Genomic DNA, 24585 nt, shown 5'->3' with positions numbered 1-24585 from the left:
AGATATGTATCTCTATGTATATCTAGTTAAGAATGGATGGATAGTTAGGAATGGATGGATATACAGGGTGGGAATTGGGTTAAACAAAGTTACTTTAAGTCATGTTTGCAATTAGGTTTAATTATGTAAAAAATTTCTATTGTAGCAGGTGATGTTGAGAAATTTCAGGAATTGGTGGACAGTGGCTAATGGTGGGTTTGTGTAGGTTGTGATACAATGACCTTCCAATGGTCAATATTCATTGCTCTAAATATATGATGGGAATGTTGAGATGTTATTCATCTGCTTTACTTTGTCATTTTCTCTACATTGTCCTATCTTTGCAGGGGTGGGTGCCTGGTGACACATATATGGTCTGTTTTTTACAACATAATTAATGGCTGCGAATAAGGGTGTTGCCAAAGGAATCCATCTGCTCTCTGGGAATGTGAGGGGACTTAAGTTAAAAGATCTCTTGTTCTGGCCTAGGTTAAGAACTATAACCCCAACATAATGTGCCTGGTAGAAGCACATTTTGCAGGCAGCCAATTCTAGCTCTTAAAAAACCTGGCTGATGTGGACTTGCCATGCTGTTCATTCCACAAACTCACGGGGAGTGTCTTTATTAATTAAGAGACATTTACACTTTGTTTTGGACCAGATCTAGATCAATCCTTATAGTCGCTCTGTGCACTGTAGATACCTCACCTCTTATATTTTTGACAATTTATATCCCTCCCCCTTTAAATATTGATGTGCTCAAGAAGGCAGCATCTTTTATTGCCCTCCCCCCGAACTCCTCAGTAATTTGTATGGGCAACTTCAACAATGTTATGGACATCGGTCTTGATAGATGGAGGGAAACGGCCTCTAATAAGAGATCTGGGTCTTGTCATTTGCCAGGCTTTTAGCAAAGATGGGATTGGCTGCTCACACTAAACAATTTTCATGCCACTCTACGTCACATCACACTCTATCCTGTATTGACCTTGCCTTGGTCTCTTATAGTCTGACTCCCTTGGTCTGTTAGGTAAAGTTTCTACCCAGGGGTATACCTAACCATTCCCCTATATTATTGTCTAGCACTAAAATCTGGAAACTCAACCATTTTTGGCTTACCTTGATGGCTATGGTCAGTGATTTGGTAGCTTTGAATCTAATATAGACACACTTGAGCTCCCCATACTTTGGGATGCTTTCAAGGCATTCCTCAGAGGCACTGTGAGCAAAAAGGTAACATGGCCTAAGAAATTTTTAAGGGAAAGGGTAGCTCAACTAAAACAAGCATGTCATGATCTAAAAGTGCTTATCTTACCGCACGTATAGCCTTGCTACAATGGCTCCATGCTCAGAGGGAATGGGCTGATCCTATACTTGATAAATCCAAACGTAGTCTCCTTTTCTAAAGGCATGCAGTGTACGCTCAAGGTAACAAAAAGTGGTAGTTTTATGACTTATTTGGCAAAGACAGAGCTATTAAATAAATCTTTCAGATGTTCGGGGTACAAAATATTTCTGCAGCGACCAAATTGCTGATATTTTTTATGGCTATTCTAAACATTTATATGGCTCTCGGGCACACATTTCATGCCAACAGCTAACTGACTAGCTTGATCAAATACGCTTTCCTATATTGGAAGCAGCGTGTCACGACTCAGACCCGCTGATCACTAATGAGCGCCGCCGCTGTCACTTACCTGGACATCGCCGACAGCATCTCTCTGGACAGATGCCACAGATCTCCTCTGCGGTCGCCATCTTGCCGGGTTCTATGCATGTGTGGACCAGGCATCTTCACCATTCAAACTGTCTAGCCAATCAGCTGGCCTGCTCCACTATAAGAGGCACCTCCCGCAGGCAAATGGTGCCAGATCTTCAGGTCTCTCCTACTAAGCAGTCGCTCCCAGGATTTGGCTCCAGTATCTCTCCGCTAGTCTGCAGTATCCCAGTGCTGTGTTATTCCTACATTCATCTTCGCTGTTTCCTGACTGTCTGCCGGAAGGTCTCGCTATCAGTCTGCACCTGATGCTCTGGTACTTCTCTCCGCTACAGACAAGTTGGAAAACATCTCACCTCTCGATCATCCTGATTCTATGGGCTTCCCAGCTCCACAGGACTTCCACGGCAACTGCAGTTGCAGAACATCTCACCTCTCGGTCATCCTGATTCTAGGGGCTTCTCAGCTCCACAGGACTTCCACGGCAACTGCAGTTGCAGTACATCTCACTTCTCGGTCATTCTGATTCTAGGGCTCTCATGCCCCACTCTTCCTCCCTTGTATCTCCAGTTCCTGCATACTAGGTTTTATCTCCAGGTTCGCTTGTGACCCTCTGTGTGGATTGTGACCTGTGTTTAGGGAGCCTCTAACCCATACTCCCTTGCTGGAGTCACTGGTGAACACCTCCCTCTCCATTAGATTCCACACCTCTAGGAGGGTAGCACCAACCCAAGCAACCTTTCAGGACGTTCTTAGAGCCCTTAAGTGTGACAGTAAAATCTGGCCCAAAAGATGGATCCCAACGGAGAACCTACCGCTAAAGACATCTTGTGGGTAGGGTTGAGCATCAAGAGATCCAACCCCTTCAGTGTTTGCAAGCTTTAGCAGTTTGTCTAGATTCTCTTCAAGCAGCTTCTCCAGCTACAGCAGCAGCCCCCAACCCCCTGCTTCCACTGTGACAACAGCTGCTTCAACTCTAAAACTGCTTTCTCCACAGAAATTTGACAGAGATCTCAAAAATTGTTGAGGGTTCCTAAATCAGTGCTCAATCCAATTTGTGCTACTCCCACAGTATTTCCCCTCAGATGGCTCCAAGGTCGCGTACATCATCTCCCTCCTTTCTGGGCAGGCATTGGCCTGGCCATCCCCACTCTGGGAACGGGATGACACCCTTCTTCGCAATAGCGCGGCAATCATCTCAAATTTCCAGAAACTCTTTGATGAGCCGGGATGTGTCTCTTATGCTGCTTCAAGTATTCTTCTACTTCGACAAGGTGCCCATACCATTTCCCAATATGTGATATAATTTCGCACCCTGTTTTTAGAACTTCTCTGGGACAATGAGGCTCTCATGGCGGATTTATGGCAGGGTCTGTTAGATCAGATAAAAGATGTCCTCGCCTCTCAAGAGTTGCCCACCACGTTTGATGCATTAATATCTCTCTGTCATCGAGAGGAAACCTGTTTCCGGGAGAGCTCATCTAAGAAAGACGCTCCTCAACGCTTTGTGGTCAGACTGCACCATGGTTGCAACCTCCGGCTTTCACAGAGGAGCCTAGGCAAATTGGCTGGTCTCGAATTTCTCCCGAGGAAAGGCAACAAAGAATTTCTAACAATCTTTGTGTGGCTGGATTGCTTATAAATAACTTATTTGTGGATGGATCATGTAGAAATAATTTATTATAGAAATGTATTTCAATTAGTGGTGCCGGCACCAATGTATATAATTGTAAATGCAGTTATCGTGTTACATTGGGATGTGTTTTGTATAGAAGTGTCATTATTTGGGTTTCTAACTTTGCTAGAAGAAGTCTGTTTGCTGATAACAGGAAATGCTAAGTAAGTCTTTTATGTGAAGTGACAAACACCTGTCTTGCCTGTATACGCACCATGGGGCCGCTGACTTTCTGTCTGGTGTGGCTGCATCTCAGATAATGCAAGCATCAAGTTTTAGCACATAACAGAGTAGTGTAAATATTGTTAGCTTTGCACTGCATGTAAATCCATGTTTGGGAAAACATAACATATCCTGATACTAAAAATAGCTCAGTCGTTGTGGAACCATCTCGGATCAGAGGGCTGGCTTACCCCTTGCCAGGAGTTATGTCATAACTGTATACAAAGTGAGCATGTAATGTATCTGTCACGATTCCATAGGATGAGTGGGATCCTTCTGTTCTGCCTGGGATTGGTGGTACTTTACCCAGAGGCGCGGAATCTAACAAAAGTGGAAGGTTTTCACCAGAGGTTGCACCCTGCAGGTCGCCCCCCTCTAGGGGAGTTCCCAGTGAGCAGTGATAGAGAACAGAGAAGAATGTAGGCAATAGATAGCCACAAATGAGTAGGAGTACTGAGTTGTGCTCAGTGATAGTCCACAGAGATATAGTAGGTGATTTGCAGCAGCACACTTGGAGAGATGGTAGCGATAACCTGCAGTAGTTACCACTAACGAGTGGAGCAGGTAATAGGTGATTTGCAGCAGTACACTTGCATGAGCTTCTTTCAGGCCAGAGACGAGCAGAACCAGCACTGAGAGGTGCTGGGAGGAGCCTTACAAATGAGAGATAACCAATGGATGAGCGGGACAGTTGAACACAGGTGAGATGATTACCTGCGCATGTGCGGAGCTGATTGCTGGCCTGACAGCCGGGGAAGAAGCAGGGAATGAGGAATGAATGATATTCAGGTTACCGGGTGGCAGCCGTGGGTGAGCGGCGTGAGACAGTACCTGCCCCTTTAAAGGTGGTCACCGAACACCTTGGACCAGGTTTCTTGGGAAATTTAGAATGATATTTCTTCAATAATAATGGTGCTTTGACGTCAGAGGAACGCACCAAGAACGCTCCTCAGGACCGAAGTCCACAAGGTATTTGATCCTGCCCTTGCACTTCTTGGAGTCCAGAATCTGTTTGATCTCGAATTAATCAGATTGCTGAAGCTCGGGAGGGCGAGACGGAGTCACATGAGATGAGAAGCGATTGATGATGAGAGGTCTTAATACATGTGGAAAGCATTAGAAATGTGAAGAGCAGAGGGTAGCTGAAGCTTGAAACAAACAGAGGTGATTACCCGAGAAATCTTGTACGGACCAATGTACCGGGGAGCGAATTTCATTTATGGTAGTTTCAGCCAGATGTTCTTGGAAGAAAGCCATACTCTGTCTCCAACTTTCAGGGGAGGAACAGCCCTGCACTTCTTGTCAGTAAAAAGCTTATAGCGAGTAGAGGATTTTTTTAACGCCCTTCGCACCTGAGACCATGTACAAAGGAAGTCCTTACGTAGACCGTTAACACACGTCTTCAGTTCCACAATTGAACCAGGAAGATCTGTTGCACATGCACAGATTGATTTAGTCCGTCTTCAGTGGTACAAGCAGCCCCGGGCAGCGTGCCAGATGACACTGCGCTGTGTGCCATGTCTGGCACGCGTGCTGGGGGTTGCCAATCCCTGATCTATACACTAATAGTCTTCTCAAGTGCAAGCTTCAAGAATAAGGTTGTATTTTAACTTATTTGAAAAATATGAATGCAGCTCTATATTCAAAACTAAAGGTTTCAGGTTTCAATATTCAATCCTTACAAGTCTGACCATTTGTTTATGTTCAGTGGGTTTGTCAGTCCCTACACCTCTCTAGATCATGGGCCTGATTCATTAAGCAAATGGCGATATGTGCCGTATTTTGTGTAAAATTCTTCATAAGCGAAGATGGGCGATTCAAGTTCGGGCACACACAGAAGTATGCTCCTTTTCAAACGTAAGGTTTACACCTGCTTCAGGTCCAGTGTAAGTGACAGTTGATAGTGGTGACTAAGCACAGCATACACACACATAAACATTGTTGGCATGATTGTTAATTCATCTACACAGCTGACACTACTCACATACCATGATAACATCACTGTAGAGGCTTTGGAACAGAACTTGCCCTCCCTGAATTACTGCTCAAAGAAGAGGCTCAGGCACAACTATAGCACTCCACTATGGACTATAACACCTCCGTAATCATGGCGCCACCCCCTATCTTAACAATTGGGGAGATGAAGTCCTAGTGTACATGCTGTGTACTTTTTACACTGAAGCATGCTGAACTTATGTTGGCATTTAGATACCAACTTTGTGACTTTGCGGATTTATTTTTTTCCTTCACCATAGTCTGGTACACGCAAATTGTTTTTTCAAAGAAGACTTTAATCCACTTATACCTTCTACACATATGGCATTTATCCATTGATGCCAAACAGTGTGGATACATATATGTAAATACATTGAGGAATTTATCCCTGCAGCAGAGCTGGAGTGACCTGAGAAGGCGGCAATTGCAGTTCAAAGTTCAAAATTTTATTACAATTTCCTCCAAGTGTATAAGAGAAAATATTGCAAATATTCATTTTTAAGAAAAAAACAAATGTGTCATATTTCTCCAACAGAACGCCGCTGCCTCAATCTCCACCATCAAGATGATGCCAGGGAGGAGTCCCAGGAGGAGGTCCTGGAGGAGGCCCTTTCCCCACCACTGGAACAACCACTTTCAGCAGGTCTGGTGGAGACCCTTTCCTTCAACCCCTGAAATACTCCTTTTTCCATACCTAAAAAAAACCCTTTGCCCTCCCCTGGAGGAAGACCTGGCAGAGTCCTGGGAGGGATCCCTTGTAATTGTCGAGAACTCCATGGAGGTAACCTAGGAGCCCCAGAAGGAGGAGGCAGGGAGCCCATTCCAGGCCCCTGAAAAGAATGTAAGTATTTTAATTTATTCCAGTATTATATTAATTCATTTTTTTGCAGCCTGAAAATATAGGCCACAGAATCCCTCTCTTTTCTAAATGTGTTTTTGCTTCGGCCTAGACAAAGTTTTCTATTCAACAGGTGTGTGACTTAATGGGCTCATAAGTGTTTTCTCTGAAGAAAAGCAAACTCCCCAACCCCCGCAATATATCTGCATATGCCTCCAAAATGCAGTCCTCTGGCTAGTACTATGTTAACTCTAAGATGAATCATGCAGAAATTTAATGTAGCACCTCTGAACTCCATATATCGAGAAAAAAGTGGGCCCAATTTACACCCATAGAGCAAATATATGTTCCTAATTTATAATAATATTTTGATGTTAAAAAAACAAAGATCAGCTAACAAATATCTGGAGATGATCAAAAATTATATATTTATTATTTGTTAAGTGTTTACATTTGTTAAATTTGCTAATTGTGTTAAATAAGGTTATTAGTTATTTTAAAGAAAACCTTTTTTTAAAAAAAATTTAAGCAAATGTGTAATAATGTGATCAAGGTCTGTTCTAAAGGGTGTTTGCATATCATGAACTAGTACCAAATAAAGAATAAGGTAATACATGAGAGCGATCAGTATAAGTGGCAACTATCTTCCGGTCTGATTCCAATACCCATATATGCCATTATGACTCTGTAATGAAGATCAATAATATTGTCAATCTTACATCCATATGTAGTCTATAAAATGCCAGTGACAATGCCCTAAAACAATATATGAATGTGATAATGTCTAGAAAGATCAAATATGGCAGTGATAGGGCCCATTATAAGGTTCATTAATGCCTATTTATATGAAAAATATCAATGAAGTAGTAGTAATACCCATTGAAAGCAGTACTACACAGTAAAGGTTTTTTTAATATCATTAAACAGTACAGGTTGGTAATGCAAGGGTTAAATGCAGAAATGTCATGAAACATGAGTGCTTAGGAAAAATAAGAATGAGGGTGATGAAGGAATTGCATGCTGTGCAATCAGAACTAGTAAGGTAGTATGTACAGTCATGGCCAGAAGTTTTGAGAATGACACAAGTATTGGTTTTCACAAAGTTTGCTGCTTCATTGTTTTTAGACCTTTTTGTCAGATGTTACTATGGTATACTGAAGTAAAACTGCAAGAATTTCATAAGTATCAAAGGCTTTTATTGACAGTTACATTAAGTTTATGCAAAGAGTCAATATTTGCAGTGTTGACCCTTCTTCACCTCTGCAATTCACCCTTGCATTTTGTCAATCAACTTCTGGGCCACATTCTGACTGATGGCCGCCCATTCTTGCCTATTCAATGCTTTCAATTTGTCAGAATTTGTGTTTTTTTGTTTGTCCACCCGCCTCTTGAGCATTGACCACAAGTTCTCAATGGGATTAAGGAATGGGGAGTTTCCTGGCTATGGACCCAAAATTTGACAAAAAGGTCTAAACACTGAAGCAGCAAACTTTGTGAAAACCAATATTTGTATCATTCTCAAAACTTTTGGCCATGACTGTAATGCACTAATGTGCCTTTGCTTGTAAATCACATACAAGAGCAAATATACACGCAATGATACATGCTTTAGATTTTATTTCACATAAGTGATTTTCCACCATTTTCATCAAGCAGTGTATTGCCTAAATACCTTCGACCTTGACTACCGCCGTTCATATGTCCGACTTGCAAAAAAATTTTTTTTATAAAAAAACGCACGTTACGTTCGTTTTGTGTTCTTTGATGAATCATGCCCTATATACCTATATATTGTGTATGAACAAAAAACAGGTATACTCTGCACTCTCTAAATATGCAATTAATGATGTACTAACTATTCTTCTATATTAAAAACAGGGAATGTTAGTTCCACATATTGCAATATATGTTAAGCTGGTCAGTGGGAGAACATGGCTGCTAGTGCTTGGGAAATACTTGCCTTTAAAAGCTGTGTGCAAGTAAGCCTTTAGCCCAGATAAAAAACCATAGCATTTGATCATGTTAGGACTGACCAGAATGGGAAGACTTTGGCGTGAGTTGGTCAGCTTAACATATATTGCAATATGTGGAACTAACATTCCCTGTTTTTAATATAGAAAAGTAGTTAGTACAGAATTCATTATGTATTCAGAGAGTGCAGAGTATCCCCTGTTTTTTGTCTATATATATATATATATATATAAAATGAGTTTTCATTGAGGTTTAGAGACCTATAAATAAGAATATATAGATATATGTATATGTAAAAACCTGTAGACCACTGTCATCCACGCAAATTGCCCACAGCAGTATTTTGTGAGTTTGCAGGTATGTCACCAGTTATTAAATAAAGTTACTAAATAAATAAATTTAGAAAAAGTCTTGCTTACCCATTTATATATGAACTATTAAACAATTTGGCATTGTATTTTTGAGAGGCCAATATAATGCGTATTAGTGTGTTATATGTTATTAAAGTAATTTTATCGTTTTCTAATAAGCATTGTCTTAAGAGATTTCTTGTGTTCCCAAAGCACAAAATAATTTATTTAGCAGACGCAAAAGTTAGCAGTTCAATACATAATTATAATACAGTACAGCCGATACCAAAAGATACATACATACCGCCGCGATCGCTGCGCACTCTACTGGATCCAGCTAGAACAGTACTTCACTCCAGAATACTGTGGTCAGAGAATGACTGGCTAGCTGGTCCCAGTGAGTTTGTATATATACACTCAGTGTTACAGAGAAAACAATACAGATGACGTGGCTTGCTACTATAGGTCCAGGCTTCAGGAGAGTCCAGTGTAAACAGGTCATAGGCTAGTACAAACAACCCCCTCCAAGGGTGAGGGTCAACATTCCAGATGATTATCCCGCCCAGAAACCAGTTTGAGCTAGTCCATTCACAATACACAGTCAGTAACATTTTAAACATTTATTCCCTAACATCGCTAACTAGAGTATGCAATGTGCGATCTCTTCGGCGAATGAACCAGACAACTGCTGATGAATAGGGGATTAAAATGATACTAAACATGACATAGTTCCTGCAACCTGAACCTTAAATATGACTAAAGTGTACATATAACCTTAAAATATATATATAACTAAACTATAACTAAATACCATCTGCTCATAAATCACTGGGGAGTTGAACCATTATAATATGAAATATATAAATAACTAAATGTGAGAGTGCGAGCATGTGCGTATTTTACCGCGTGATCGCGCCATGCCACGTGTTACATGGCATACTGATCGCAATCACATGGTAAAACAATATTAACCAATATACTTTCGTTCATCCAATTATACGACTTTGACAATGTATTCTCCTACTCAGCAGCACCACACCCTCTCCTAGCAGGTGGTGCCCACCCTCAGCTGCTTTTTACTTTAGTAGGTGGGAGTTGGAGGTAGGCGTCACCTGTTCCTTGGACTGGGAGAGTGGTGCAAGATTATGAAATCATAGCCCAGTGACAAACTCCAAGCACATCACCAACATTGGGGAGTAGCAGAAACTGCCACTGCTAAGAAGCTGCATCTCCTCCAAGCCAGCAGCCAGTGGCCTGTGTGGGAGAGACATTGGGATATAAAAACACTGGATGAGCGCCTGCCCCGTTCTTACTAATGCTATTTGTGTGCATAAGACAGAAAAAGATGTTCACTATGCAGTTAAGTGGCTGTGTATCTTTATTTTCTTTATTTTTTAAGTTATTTTGAAAATACACCAGTAGCTGTTATTACTAGCCACAGTGTAAATGAATGCACCCTTAATACAAATAGGTACTTCCCAAGGCACAAGTAAAGTAATAAGTACAGTGATGTGTAAAAACGGTTTACAACAATAGATAAGCAGAACGTTTATGAAGGTCACTTACCCCCCAAAAAAAAAAATAATAATGAAAGGATATGCCAATAAATGTGGTCAAGAGGAGCTTAAAGGACATTAGTCATAGTCCATCCAGCATTGTGGTGGATAATGGGAATCTTCTTTAGTGTAAAAGTAGGGAGACACTGTTGATTCTAATATTTTTTGTGAGTTTACAGGTATGTCACCAGTTATGATTATAACTGGTTATAGCTCTTCATTAAACAAGTTCACAGCACAGACTTACGTTTCAAACAGTCCCCACTGTGACACAATACTCCAGAGAGGTAATAAGTTCTTCTGTAGTGATCCTTGATTTAGCTCCCCATGGTCCGTGTGGTAGATGCAGTGTAAAGACAAAACAAAATGGCAGAACATGAGCCATGCTAGGACAAGCAGAAACTTATATTTAACACCTGTAAGGAGGCATATATTTTGTAACTGTTATATGGCAGGTGCAAATACTTACTGATGATAAAGACTTGTTGCAAATCAGGTGCATATGCAGCGGAGGCTGGCGCATATTGAGATGTGAACAGCTCTGCATAGTGGCAGAAATATGCTATTTTTCCATGCTCTTTTTATAAAAATAATTTATTCCTATTTTACAGGCAACTCTGCATCAGCCCCTAAGACTTTAAAAAGTTATATTTAATACAGGCAGAGTCTAAGGGCTAGATTTACTAAAGGGCGGTTTGGTGAAACTGCCGGGTTTTGGCGATTTTTCCAGCGGTTTTAAAACCACCGGATTTACTAAAACCCAAACCGTCATTAAAATGGCCAGAATTGACGTTTTTCAAAATCACCACTTTACAAATCGCCTTCCAGATTTTAACAATGATGAACATACAAACCACCGAATTTACTAAGCTGGGGTTTGCAAAACCTCCACAAAACCGCCATCCAAATGGGCAAAATAAAAGAGGTGTTTGTGAGTGGCGAGCAGCATGCAGTTTGAACTATTTTATCATTAAGAATATAAGAAAAGGCACCATTGACATTTAAATTATTTGGGTAATCTTTATGTATTGATAAAGGGGCAAAATTAATGTAATATTAACTTATGGGGGAATTTTTTTTTTATTTTTTTTAAGGGGGCACTATTATAGCATTATATTATGGTGGAAATGTGAATATATAATAATATTAACTGATTATTAATGGTGGATATAATTATTTATGTTGCACAATTTCACATTAGATAGTGCCTGAATAATAAAATAATTCAATAATTTTAATAAAATGGGGGAAAATAATTTCCTCCAATTGTTAATATTAAATTAATTTTGCTCCTTAATCAATAAATAATGATTGCCCAAATAATTTAAATGTCATTGTGTTTTCTCTTATAGTCTGAATGGCAAAATAGTTCAAACAGCATGTTTGAGCTATCAGGCCATTCAGAAGCAGGTATTAAAACTGTCCTGTCCTGTCTTTTGGATGACGGTTTTGATGGCAGTTTTAACCAACCCGTCAGTCGTTTGGACAAAACCGCCAGCAGTTTAGCTTTTTCAATATACCACACATCGCCATCCATTTTAAATCACAGCCTCAAAGTGCCCTATAGTAAATGTGGCGGTTTGCACCACTAAAGCATCGGCGATGTGAGACGGTTTAAAGCCGCCACAAAACTTGATTCTTAGTAAATCTAGCCCTAAGCCTGTTTTAGTTTTTTTAAGCACAATATTGACATACTACATGAAGATTTCCACTAAATCACCATCTGTCATACTGAGGAGACAGTATGCCCCTGTGTGCAGCTCCCTGGCATTTTCAGATAAAATTAAGTTTTTTACTATAATCTCTGATGTTACTTGGGGTTTGACATGCTAAACAAACTTAACAAAATTATGATTATAATTTTCAGATTTGGCATGCTGTACATTGTTTTTCTATCAACTGTTTTCTCTCCACCAGACTCTGGTCAGACAGAGAAATACTAACTAGTAGTTTTACATTTTACAACCTTTGCCAATAATTAACAGATCTTCAAAACAAGAGTTGCAACAAATTTGAAGGTTTGACAAATGTTTCAGGGCACATGAGGAAAACATGAAAATATACAATCTAATGCTGTTGGTTGTAGCACATTCCTTTTTCAATTCCTGTTCTGCAGAAGGTAAGATTGTTAGATTGATAAACTTTGTGTTGTGATAAAATATTATAATTAACATACTTACATAATAATAATTCAATAAGTAGTTTTAATGTAAAAGATATAGACTAAAATCACATATTTATCTTTCTGTTCAGGCATTTATTTATTAATAATCTAAAAGCCTGACGTATTTTTGGCACCAGGTGTCCCAGTGCACTTTGTTTATATATAGGGGCACCCAGAGAATGATCATGAAATTCAGGTGTTTTCAAGGAGATTTCAAGGTCTAAGGACTAAAGCTCAAAATCTCAGGATCACTGAGCCCTGAGATGACTTTCTGCTATTAAAGCTATGTATCTTAAACATTTATGCCTTACCGTTATCGACGGCTGTTAAAAGACCCATACTGCTGGCGGGGTTTTTATACTTAGAAGCTAAAATTAATTTGTTTAATTAAAAAAAGACATTTAATTAACATTTTTATTAAAGTTGGTAAGAAGTTCTGATTTAGGACCAGGAGTTCAAAAATACATTGATATAAATATATATGATATTAATAAATGTAAAAAAATGTAGAAAGATGTAGAAAGAGCTGAGCTATACTTTTTATGGAAGGAAGAAAGCACACAAAGGGGTAAAAGTAGGTTCATATGTGTGTATTATAAGAATCACAAGATTTAATAAATTGGTAGTAAAGAGTTACTTTCTTTAGAGGTTACAATTTTCTAACTAAAATGGGAGGGAATGTCTTTCTCTCAGGAGTGTATTTAAAGAAAAGCTATTAAATGCACTTTTTCCAAAACATTTGGCAAATACTAACATTTAGGACAAACACTTTGGTCTACTTTCAGAGAGTCCAACAGTCCCAGGTTTTTAAAGAGCATCCTTGTAAGTTGTTGCCCCTGATTTTCAATATTGACTATCTGCACAGTACATTTCCTGTTATTTTGTAAGTTATTAAACAGGAGTATTAAAAATGCAAATATATGACACTTGCCAAAAGCATACCATGATAGGGATTATAGTCCTTGAATGTCTAACATATGTGATGTGCTGATTGGTAGCATACAGTATTAAGGGTTCACTGAATCACATTTCTGGTATTGAACTGTGTGCTCTACACCATTGTTTCCCAACCCTAGTCCTCAAGTACCCCTAACAGTGCAGGTTTTTCAGGTCACCAATGAAATAATTAGTACCGCCTGTGGATCTTTCAAAATGTGTCAGTCAGTAATGATTATACATGTGCTCCAGCAAAGAGATATGGAAAACCTGCACTCTTAGGGGTACTTGAGGACTAGGGTTGGGAAACACTGCTTTACACAATGTAAATAAATCATCATTAGTTACAAAAGGTTTTCATGCATGCAATCAATATCTAAGTATTCAGAAAGCTGAACTGAATTTGAGAATTGCACATAGCACAAATACTGTTTCAGATTCTGCCATAATGTTTGAACATAAACAGGGCAGCCACCAGAAATTGCAGAGCCCAGTAGAAATGTAACAGACAGGGCCCCCTACTAACTTCTCTCATGCCACCACCTTTTTTAAAATATCCTCTACCTAACATTTAGCTCCTTGCCCCACCTTCCCCCGTTCTCTCCAGCCACAATTCCCCCCCATCTCAAGTATCCTGACTATCCCTGACAGTGTATATATAAATAAATTGTGTGTGTATACATATATACATATAAATATATATATATATATATATATATATACAACAATACTACGTGTATAATATAGTATTCGTATAAAGTCGATTTCAAGACTATTCGACCCATTAAAAAAAGTCAACATCGCGTATGTCTGTATTGCAATGACAAATGTTATTTGAATAAGGGAGTCTTTTATTCGTAAAAGCTGACCTTTTTAACACAAAGTAGAGGGTAATTGAGTAAATTTGTAGGTTTCACAGCACCAGCATTGAATACTTATGCAAACATAATTTTTCAGTTTTTATTTAATAAAAATCTGCACACAAATAGAGAGTTTGAAAATGTACCTTATGAGCCTAACTGGTTCAAAATAAAAATAATGTCTGGAACAATCTGTGTAAATGTCATTTAAAATACAGACAAATCTGTTGACTTTTTTTTTTGGGGGGGGGGGGGGGTTGAATACTTTAAGACACTGTATCTCAATTTGGTTTCTAAAATAGAGAGTGCTTTCTGTATGTCTTCATTAAGATTTGGGGTCACTAATCTATCAATGCCTGTGAGTTAATGTTCTCAATTTCACTGTACATTGTTAGGTGGAGGGTTTATATTTTGTACATAACTCATGTGCTCTAACATTCTTTTGTTTTGTGGTCTTGCTGTGTGTATGTATTGTGCTTGTTATCATGTATAGAACATTGGTGGATTTGCATTTGGTTCCTGCTTGTATCTCAATAATTTTGACTCTTTTAGTGAATTTGAAATTGTTGTACCTTTTTGGCTATGTTGTTTTAGGTTCTCTATTTTACCGTGGCTAGTGATAGTGTTATTTGTTTGAGATAACTGTGTATTAATCATACTTGCCTACTCTCCTGGAATTTCCAGGAGGCTCACGAATTTCGGGAAGTCCTCCTGGAAGAGTAGGCAACCTCCCGGACCCTTGTGGAGGTGGGACTTAACGAAGCAATTACATCATTAAGCCCTGCACACCACTATTCAATTCCACAAATTTAGTTTTTTCTAATAGCAGGAGGTGGGGCAACAGCATCATCAAGCCCCCCTACACTTGTCGCATGACTTGTTCTCCACAGATCTCCTGGAGGACAGGTTTTAAAAGTTGGCGAATATGGTATTGATTGATATCTGAGGTCTCTCGCTTTTTGTGTTAAACAAGGTTTAGCAAGTAGTAGGGGGCATGTGTATTAGTCACTTTTCAAAATGGTCCAGATTTTCTTTAGGACATATTTGGTGGTAACTATCTTCAGTTTATGGTGTTAGAAAATTAAACCTCTCTCTTTGAAGTTTTTGTTCTGTATTTTGTGGCATTATTAAGTTGTCTGAATTGGTTGAATGTTATGTTACGACATGAGTTTTTGTGGCTGCTTCACTTTGGAGCATAATTATTACTATGTGTGTGTGTTTTTAAAAGGTTTTGGAGTTAATATGAGAATTCCCAATGTGTTAGATCTAAGAAGGTGATGCTAGCTTTATTGTGTTCTTTGGTGACATTTAAATTGAGTGTGCTTTGGTTTGGTATGTGTGATGAATTTGTTGAGTTCAGATTCTATTCCTTCCCAAATGAAAAATAAGTCCTTTATTTAACCCTTTGAGTGCTATGTGTTGTTTTTATGAGTTGCCTCTATATATAGCATATCCTTTCCATGTGTTTGTATAGAGGTTGGCACAGCTAGGGGCAAATTTCCTTCCAATAGCTATTCCGTGAATCTGTAGGTAGTATTGTCTTGTTAGGCCCTCACTCCTACCAAGCTTTGCACAAGCAAAGTTTATAATTGCGTTTCTCTTCTGTTGCATCAAAGACTTGCCTGCCTGCTCAACGACTTTGACTTCATCCCTCACTATTCTACATTCACCACCCCATTGACTTCAGCTTTGACCTTCACATTGCTGCCCTCTCCAAGTGTATTTTGAGCAGGACATAGAAAGTTAGCATTTATGGCTGTTTAGCTCGTAGATACTGAAATAGTTCTAGTAATTTGTAATGGGTCAGCATTAAATTTAATTGTGGAATTGTATGTTAAATTTTAACGTAGGGATGTGACACAAGTCTATTACCTTAATTTACATCAATAGATACTATTCCTCTTTTTTCACCTGGCATATATATATATATATATATATATATATATATATATATATATATATATTATGGTTACCATTGCAGTTCTATGAAAAAAGCTCACATGAAAAATACAGTTTTATTCGTGAGCAATTTTTTTATGGTTTTTTTTATCATGTGAGCTTTTTTCTGGTTATCGGTGCTGTGATAGGATGCCACCCTTGCAATAAGACAGTTTGTGAAATTTCATCCTTGCTGGATATTCCACGGTCAAGTGATATTATTAGCAAGTGGAAGCGTTTAGGAATAACAGCAACTCAGCCATGATATGTAAATCACAGAACAGGGTCAATGAGTGCTAAGGCGCATGGTGCGTAAAAGTCACCAACGATCTGCTGATTCCATAGCTGCAGAGTTCCAAACTTCCACTGACATTAATGTAAGCACAAAAACTGCAGCTTAATGGAATGGGTTTCCATGGTGGCCGAGCAGCTGTATGCAAGCCTCACATTACCAAGACCAATGCCAAGCGTCGGATGGAGTGGTGTAAAGCACACCAGCACTCCTAGATTGTATATTTTGGTAGGGAATTTAGAACTTGAGCCCATTTCTGTCCAGGGCCAGGCTGAGTATTTCACAATGACAAAAAGACTATCCTTGCTACAACCGTGTGTAAACTCCTTATATTCTCATAAATAGAGTGAATCTATTTCCTCCTGTCGCAACTCCTGTGTGAGATTGCCAATCTCCGGATTTAAATTATAAACAGAGTAAATAGGGTGTGTCCAAAGAGTTAAAATAATTTACTAAATTAAAAGTTCAATATAAAAATGGACAGATCTCATATATATAACATATGATAAATACAACCTTTAAACATATGTAATAAGTATAATTGGTATTGCTATATATAGCGTGTTGAGCTCAACAGGTTGTTTTAACACATCTCTATAGAGTATTATTAATTAGGTGTCTGGTCAGTACACCATCAGGACAAAACACAGATGTAATGCAGAATCCTAATTCCAAATGGACAAGTTCTATTTAAATGGTAAGGATCTCACCCATGTATAATTTTCATCTATAACGTGATGGTACAGTCTCTCGCAAAACGTTGTACAACAGTGCAGTATTGTCCGTAATGGAACCGTGAAAATATCACCTAACCCGGCACCAAGGGTTATTGTAGGTAGCTTTGAGGTTCCTCAAAAGCAATAGGAGCACTATATGCTTTATGCTCCACTATAAGGGGAACCGAAAAGTGATATAAATGTGCTCAGTCTTATAATAGAGATAATACCTCGGCAGATGAATTAAGGATCTTTCCATCCAAACAATGTTGCCAAATATTATAGAGGTTCTCAGGCACTCACGTTCTTCTGAATAACAACAAGGAACAGATGTCCCGCTTGTTGGCTGTCCCGTGGTAGAAAAACTGCTCTGCGGTCACGCTGATAATAGTGATATAATCACGATCCTCCTCAGAAGTATGGAAAAAATCTCCTTAGAGATAATGAGGGTGATATAATAGATGGTATTCTTTCTTTCCAAAAGTGATCTCTAGATGATAAGGAATAACAAACTAACGCGTTTTGTTAGCTAAAGGCTAAAAAAGATTTTTTTAATAATACTCTATAGAGATGTGTTAAAACAACCTGTTGAGCTCAACACGCTATATACTGCAATACCAATTATACTTATTACATATGTTTAAAGGTTGTATTTATCATTTGTTAAATATATATGAGATCTGTCCATTTTTATATTGAACTTTTAATTTAATAAATTATTTTACCTCTTTGGACGCACCCTGTTTACTCTGTTTGAGTATTTCACAAGAAGGAAAATACAGAGTATAAAAAATTGTTTCTTCCACTCTGTATCTTAGAAAGCAATGCTTACCCACAAAGAGTTTCCATTCAAATCAATAGTGTTCGTACCAAGAAACGGAACAAAATGGAACTTAGCTTTGTTAAAGCAGAATTGCAAGTTAGCTAAATATAACCAAAGCATGTGCTGATTTTCTAAATTTCATTAATATAGATGAAATTAGGAAAGAATTGGTAAAAGCAGCAAAGGGTGGCTAAGTGGTTAGCACTTCTACCTTACAGCACTGGGGTCTTAAGTTAAATTCCCGACCATGGCCTTATCTGTGAGGAGTTTGTATGTTCTTCCCCTGTTTGCGTGGGTTTCCTCCTGGTGCTCCAGTTTCCTCCCACACTCCAAAAACATACTGGTAAGTTAATTGGCTACTAACAAAATTGACCCTAGTCTGTGTGTGTGCCTCTGTCTGTCTGTATGTATGTTAGGGAATTTAGACTGTAAGCCCCAATGGGGCAGGGACTGATGTGAGTGAGTTCTCTGTGCAGATTGTAGAGCTGCGGAATTAGTGGCACTATATAAATAGATGATGATGATGATATATGTATATATATATATATAATATATATATATATATATATATATATATATATATATATATATATATATATATATAATCTGTAGCTTCTCATTCACACTACCAAGTTTTAATATTTCGCATTTTAATACATACAATTTTAACCTATACGAATAAAATAAAATTTTGCTTTTATGTGTGTTTTTTTCATTCATCTTATGTCCATGCGCAATATAAGCTATTAGAATAGAATTTTGGAATATACTAATCCTCATTAAAATTACTATCTGACTACACATATGAGGTGTGCCTTCCCTAGTTAGTATCTCTTTCTCTCCCCTTTTTTTCTCAGCAAACTAAGAAATTATGTGTTACCTGTAAATTTGTGCAAAATAGAAAATGTGATCTCCAATTTTTTGTGACTAAAGAAAGATACTAAATTAAAGCTTTCATAAACTGTCAATCTAAAGATGTGATCTATTTGATAGATTGTAGGTGTGGGGCCCAATATGTGGGCAGAACCACAAGGACACTAAATACAAGATTTTTAAAGCATAGAAGAAACTTTCTGAAGAAAAATGTTACGCACAGTATAGCTAGACATTTTGTAGATAAACACAATGGTTCTTTAGAAGGATTACAAATTAAAGCTACAGAACATAGTAAGTCGACAGAAATGGGCATGAGATAGATTTGCTTCCCTCTGTAAGAGGAAGCCTTCTGGATCTTTGCTATGCATTCAATGTATCTTAAAGGACTTAACAATTGTGTTGAATTGAATATGTTTTAGTTAGTGGGATTTGCTTTGACTTAGTTATGCCTATGTTAAATGAAGTTGAAAAACTTTTGTGATATAGTTCCAAAGGTGTCACAATTGAGATAGTCCTAATAGTAAAATATGAGACTAGAGGGCATTAACATCTATGATATAACATGAATTCAGATGACAATGAGTTAAATAGATGACCTAAGATAGAGAATGTTATGAGTTTGATTCAAATTACGGATGAATCTATTTGAAAGAATGTATTTTAATGTATCTCTTTTTCAACCATTAATAATAAGTTCTATATTTATACAGATACGCAAAACTTAAAAAATAGTTTGGTATATAAATTTGAAATGCCAATCTCAATTTCCATTTGCTTGCTTGTGTATATATAGGTTGTGTAATGGGTCTTGACTGCTTTCTAATAAGAGGAAATAAAAAAATGCATTTATTGAATAAATGAACAGATAGCAACAATGGTTAGTGAACAGTCTGGGATACTTAAGGTTAGAAGTTCAAATGCCAGGATAGATGAAACAATATATGTCATTTTTTAATTTACCTTTTAAGTATAGTTTAGTTATAATTAGAAGTGGAGAATGTATTAAGAATTTGTGTTATACAATGTTTTTTATCTTATTAATAAATATTTAGGAATTAATGTGAATAAGAGGGTAATTTACATAGCCACCCTGATACCACTAAACAGATACCTGGGGGTAGATACCTGGGGTTTAATGTATGAATGTCCGATTTTTTTCAACTCGCCGGAAATCGGTGACTTTGTAGTGAAAATTTAAAGCGGATTTTCACCACAAAGTCGCTGATTTCCGGCGAGTTGAAAAAAATCGGACATTCATACATTTACCCCCTGGAGTAACTGATTTGTAGCTCTCAGGTGTTTTCAGATGCCATACTATCTTTATGTTTCCTGATTGGTGCAAAGAGGTTTATAAGGAGACATCTGGTTGTTGATTGCTATCTCTGAAGAATCCACAATCCAGTGTAGAGAAACCGGTCAGATTGTTTTATCAACAAATTTTATGAAATATTGGAATCTGGAAATGCTTCACTAACTGATTGATGAACTTATAAACTAAAGTGCTGCTACTAGTTACCCACTCTGTGTTCCAAACTGATTAACAATTTGACTGCCTGGAAACAAACAGATATTTTGCTATGCAGTGTGATTGACAACTACGGATGCCCACCTGCAGGGTAATCAGCTGATCGAAGGTAATACAGGTCTCATTATTATAGTGGCTCATTGGTATTGAACATCAGAAGGAGGGACATACATCTAAGGTCCCGAATTTATCTTTGAAAAGTGTCAGTCTTAACTTCTATGCAGTACAAACATTTGTTTACAGCTGATCACTGAAAAGTTTGTGAAAGATCCTGTATAAAAACAATATTTTCAACATTGCAGTAATAAGTTGTGCTGTGCACCACCGATTATCTTATATAATATAAGAATTTGATAATCAGGTACCTGATAAGAACAATATAAATAAAACTATCAAATATTTATTAGACACAAAACAGACTTATAGAGAAGTGGAAGTTGCTCAATCAATGTATAGGCTCATAGCAGGTGCTTGAAAGGGTGGGGTTCTCCTAATCCCCCAGCACAATGCTATAGCCAGCAAAAGACCTGCCATTTCTACTGTAAATAAAAATGCTAAATTCTTAGTTGCACACATTTGCAAATGTATGATAAAGCCACCTGCCACTGTACAGCGCTTTTGCTAATAGGTTGGTCCTTACTCTATACAGTGAGAGTCTCATATATTTGGGCCATACATATATGTGTTTTTAAATTGAGAGCTAACGTACCAAGAGGTACCCCAGAAGCCTCCAAACAGCAATTCAGCGCCAGCACTCCCCGTCTGCTACTGACATACATTTGCAAATGTGTACAACTAAGACTTTTGCATTTTTATTTACAGTAGGTTTTTTAAACGAACATAAAGTGCATGCATGTACGCCACATTCAAATACAACCGGATCTGTAAAAACGATTCAATGTGAAAACGGGTATAAGTACGCTCTGGCTACATGGCACTTGCCGTATGCAGATAGACATAACACACTGAGGATACCCACATGCATATGTGCAATAGAAATTCCCATCAGAACCCACAGGAAAAAATATTAAATATGTAAACACCTGTTAATACTATAATTATTAATAAAATTACATTTTAAATCTTGTTTTTTATATATATATATATATATATATATATATATATATATATATATTTTTTTTATTTTTTTTTTAACATGATATACATGTATTAGGAAGTTATTAATGTCCACTGTACATAAAATGCATTTTTTTGCTCTTAATTACAAACACATGTTCTGGCATTGATACATCAATCTGTACTTACATTTGCCATGTAGCAGGTGCAAGTGAGTTGTCTAAAAGACACGCATCTGAGAAAGAACCACAGATTACCCTGGGCCCAGACCTTCCTGGGGGGCTGCGGCAGCGCATAAGTTTGCATACTAATCACCTATAGGTGGTCCCATGAAGTTGCTGTACTGGGGCCCAAAATTCCTCTTGGCGGCCCTGAATGCCCAGAGCTTGACTGAGACGAATGTGTGTGCGCTTGATCTTGGTACACCTTTACGATACATTGACTATATGCATACGACCCTTCCCTCCCTTATTCCACCCTTCCAATCGTAGACAGTCAGAAGTGTCTCTTTAAGGGACTTATCAGGACTTATGTTTCTTAATGAATCAGCCTCACAATGCATTTTACAGATTTGGAGCAAACATTAAAACCATGTAACAGTTTATGTATGCTACATTATATAATCCATATGAGTAACATTTAATAACATTGAAACATACGTACACTACTCTGAGATAACAGCTCAACATTTAAAGCACTCTGCCGTTTGCAGTACAATATTGTCTATTTCCTTTATCCAAGAATATAGGCTTCAAGTATGTGAAGCTAAAGCTGGGTACACACTACAGAAATTTCGACCAACTTTTTATGCAGAGCGATTTTACATGCGATCGATGATCCGATCGCTCGGTCCATGGACTGCATACACACTAGCCTTGTTTAGGACGATATAGGGAAGAGCGGACGTCCCTTTAGCAACTTTTTACAGCCATGTTGTCGTGAGCAATGACTGTAATTTCGTACTCACTGTTGTGGATCGGTCGAAAGTTTATACACACTACACAGCGGAAACGAGATTGGACCGAAAATATTAAACGGTACGACCAACCAAATGAGGCGATAATCGTCCATTTGGGCAGACTTTCGACCATCCTGTCACTGCACACACTGACCAGACTTTTGAACGAGCGGTCGTATGTCGGCTGTTTGAGCCGATTATTGGATGAAAACAGTGTAGTGTGTACCCAGCTTTACTGATAAATGCATTGGTGCACTTTATCAACATTCAGTTGATAACAAGTGTTTGAACTAAAGTGAGAAATGGAAAATATTGAGAGACAAATGTAATGGTTATAACTTGCGCTGTGTTCCTGTCTAGATAGAGAAATTGTTACTGATGGTTAACAAGGTTGGAGACTAAGCGCCTGATGTAGAGTTGGACGTAAGTCCAACTGATCAGCGCAGAAAGCACTTATAGCCAAGGGTCTGTCTCAGTTTGCACTCAGACTGAGACAGATCTCCCCCTTTCACCACTCTGTACTTAGAGAGGTGGAACGGGTGAGGTAGTGGGCAAGCCTTGCAATGTAAAGGCGTGTTCAATTTCACGCTCTACACGCTATGCTGAGTTGAAAGCAGCCACAGATAGGTCTCTAGGAGATGCATCTTTTATGGGTGCTTTCTCCTGGTGCAACAGACTTTGCTGTATTAAAAAAAAAAGCAAAAAAGTAATTACATATTAAAAAAAGGTGTGCACCCCCCACTCTCCCCTAACAGCCTAACCAGAACTATAGTCAGTTCAGTCTAAGATATTCCACCTTTGGCTTGATTGTATATGAATGTTCCTTTATTTTAAATATCTCCTCTTGCCAATATTAATGTGTCTCACATACGTAACTCAGCTCAGTCTATGGAAAATTATCTTATAATATAATATCTCATGTTCACTTTATGGAATAATATAATTGACACTTGTAGGCTTTCCACTATCCTAATAGCTACTGTGTAGAGTAACTGATACTGTCAGTTAAAAAAATGAAACTTAAATGCAGTGAGCATTTTATTAAAGTGGGTCACTGGTTTTAATAGACATTACTAAGATGAAGGGGAGGATTTTCCATGGGGCAAGGCTCTTAATTTGAACTCCATATTCATCTTCCCAATAAGGTAAATGATTTAAAGTTATTGTTCTTATAAGTTAACTTATCTATCTCTCATACAGCGTAAGCACATTGGTCAATGATGTCCTTATGCTCATAGCTGTTTGGTATTATTTTAGTCAGTTCAATGACTGTTATTACGTCTATAATCCTTTTGATCTTCTTGTTGTATATTTTATTTCTATTTACTCGCATGTCACAGTAAACCCTCCTTTCAATAGCTTACTTCCCCCCAGAGTGTAATGTGGTATAAAGAAAATATAACTCTTGAACGACACATGGATAAACTGTTAAATGTATAGTAATGTATTATACAAAAACTGTAAACAGTATGGCAGTTTGAACAGCAATGATAAACGGGATTCCTTGAATCTATCACAGAGAAAATCCGACACTCATATCTTTCAGCCATTTGAATAGAGCTGTGTGCATGTTTTTTTTTCAATAAATAAATAAAAATACAAGCAGCTTTCTATTCATATAAACTATTTATACAATATAATTTGTGATTTGTTAACATTTAATATTCAAAGACGTTGATTTATAATATGTTAAGCATTTGTGTTCTTCTTACAGGGAATTTGTGTGATCTTCCCAATGTAGAGAATGGAAAGATCGCTCAGTACTTTTACACCTTCAAAAATTTTTATTTCCCAATGAAAGAAAGGAAAAAACTATCTGTGTCCTGTTCAATTGGATACACGTTTCAGTCTGGTAAGCAAGAAGACCAGATCACATGTACATCGGAAGGATGGGTACCTCCTGCAATATGTTTTAGTAAGTTTGCAAAGATGTATTATTTCTGGTAAAACACCTCTTATCAACAAGTAACCATTAAGCACCGCCAAGAGTATTGTATGTCTGCATTTATTTAGAGCTATAAGAAACACTCAATATATTTCAGTAAACCTTACCAGGGCTGTTGCAAGTTCTCCCTGTTGCTCATTCACCCCAATTTCCCACCTGGCATTTTCACTTT

General features: G+C 37.9%; 1 protein-coding gene across 2 annotated transcripts in view; it reads left to right on the top strand.

Annotated features, from left to right (window-relative positions):
• Positions 1-4991: 4991 nt before the first annotated feature.
• Positions 4992-24585, top strand: part of LOC142099298 (coagulation factor XIII B chain-like) — a 56895-nt gene continuing 37301 nt past the window's right edge. The window contains exons 1-3 of one of the 2 annotated variants that reach the window (XM_075182618.1): positions 4992-5132; positions 5192-6429; positions 24183-24383. In XM_075182618.1, coding sequence (XP_075038719.1) covers positions 24263-24383 — 121 coding nt within the window. In that variant the 5' untranslated portion in view covers positions 4992-5132; positions 5192-6429; positions 24183-24262. Of the gene's footprint in view, positions 5133-5191; positions 6430-12322; positions 12423-24182; positions 24384-24585 lie in introns of those variants that run through there. The other variant, XM_075182617.1, reaches the window with a different exon arrangement.

Source organism: Mixophyes fleayi, chromosome 8 (genome assembly GCF_038048845.1).
Source record: "Mixophyes fleayi isolate aMixFle1 chromosome 8, aMixFle1.hap1, whole genome shotgun sequence".
In the NCBI taxonomy this organism is placed as follows: Eukaryota; Metazoa; Chordata; class Amphibia; order Anura; family Limnodynastidae; genus Mixophyes; species Mixophyes fleayi.
Note: the sequence above shows the minus strand (reverse complement) of the source record. Positions and strands in the feature narration are given on the sequence as shown.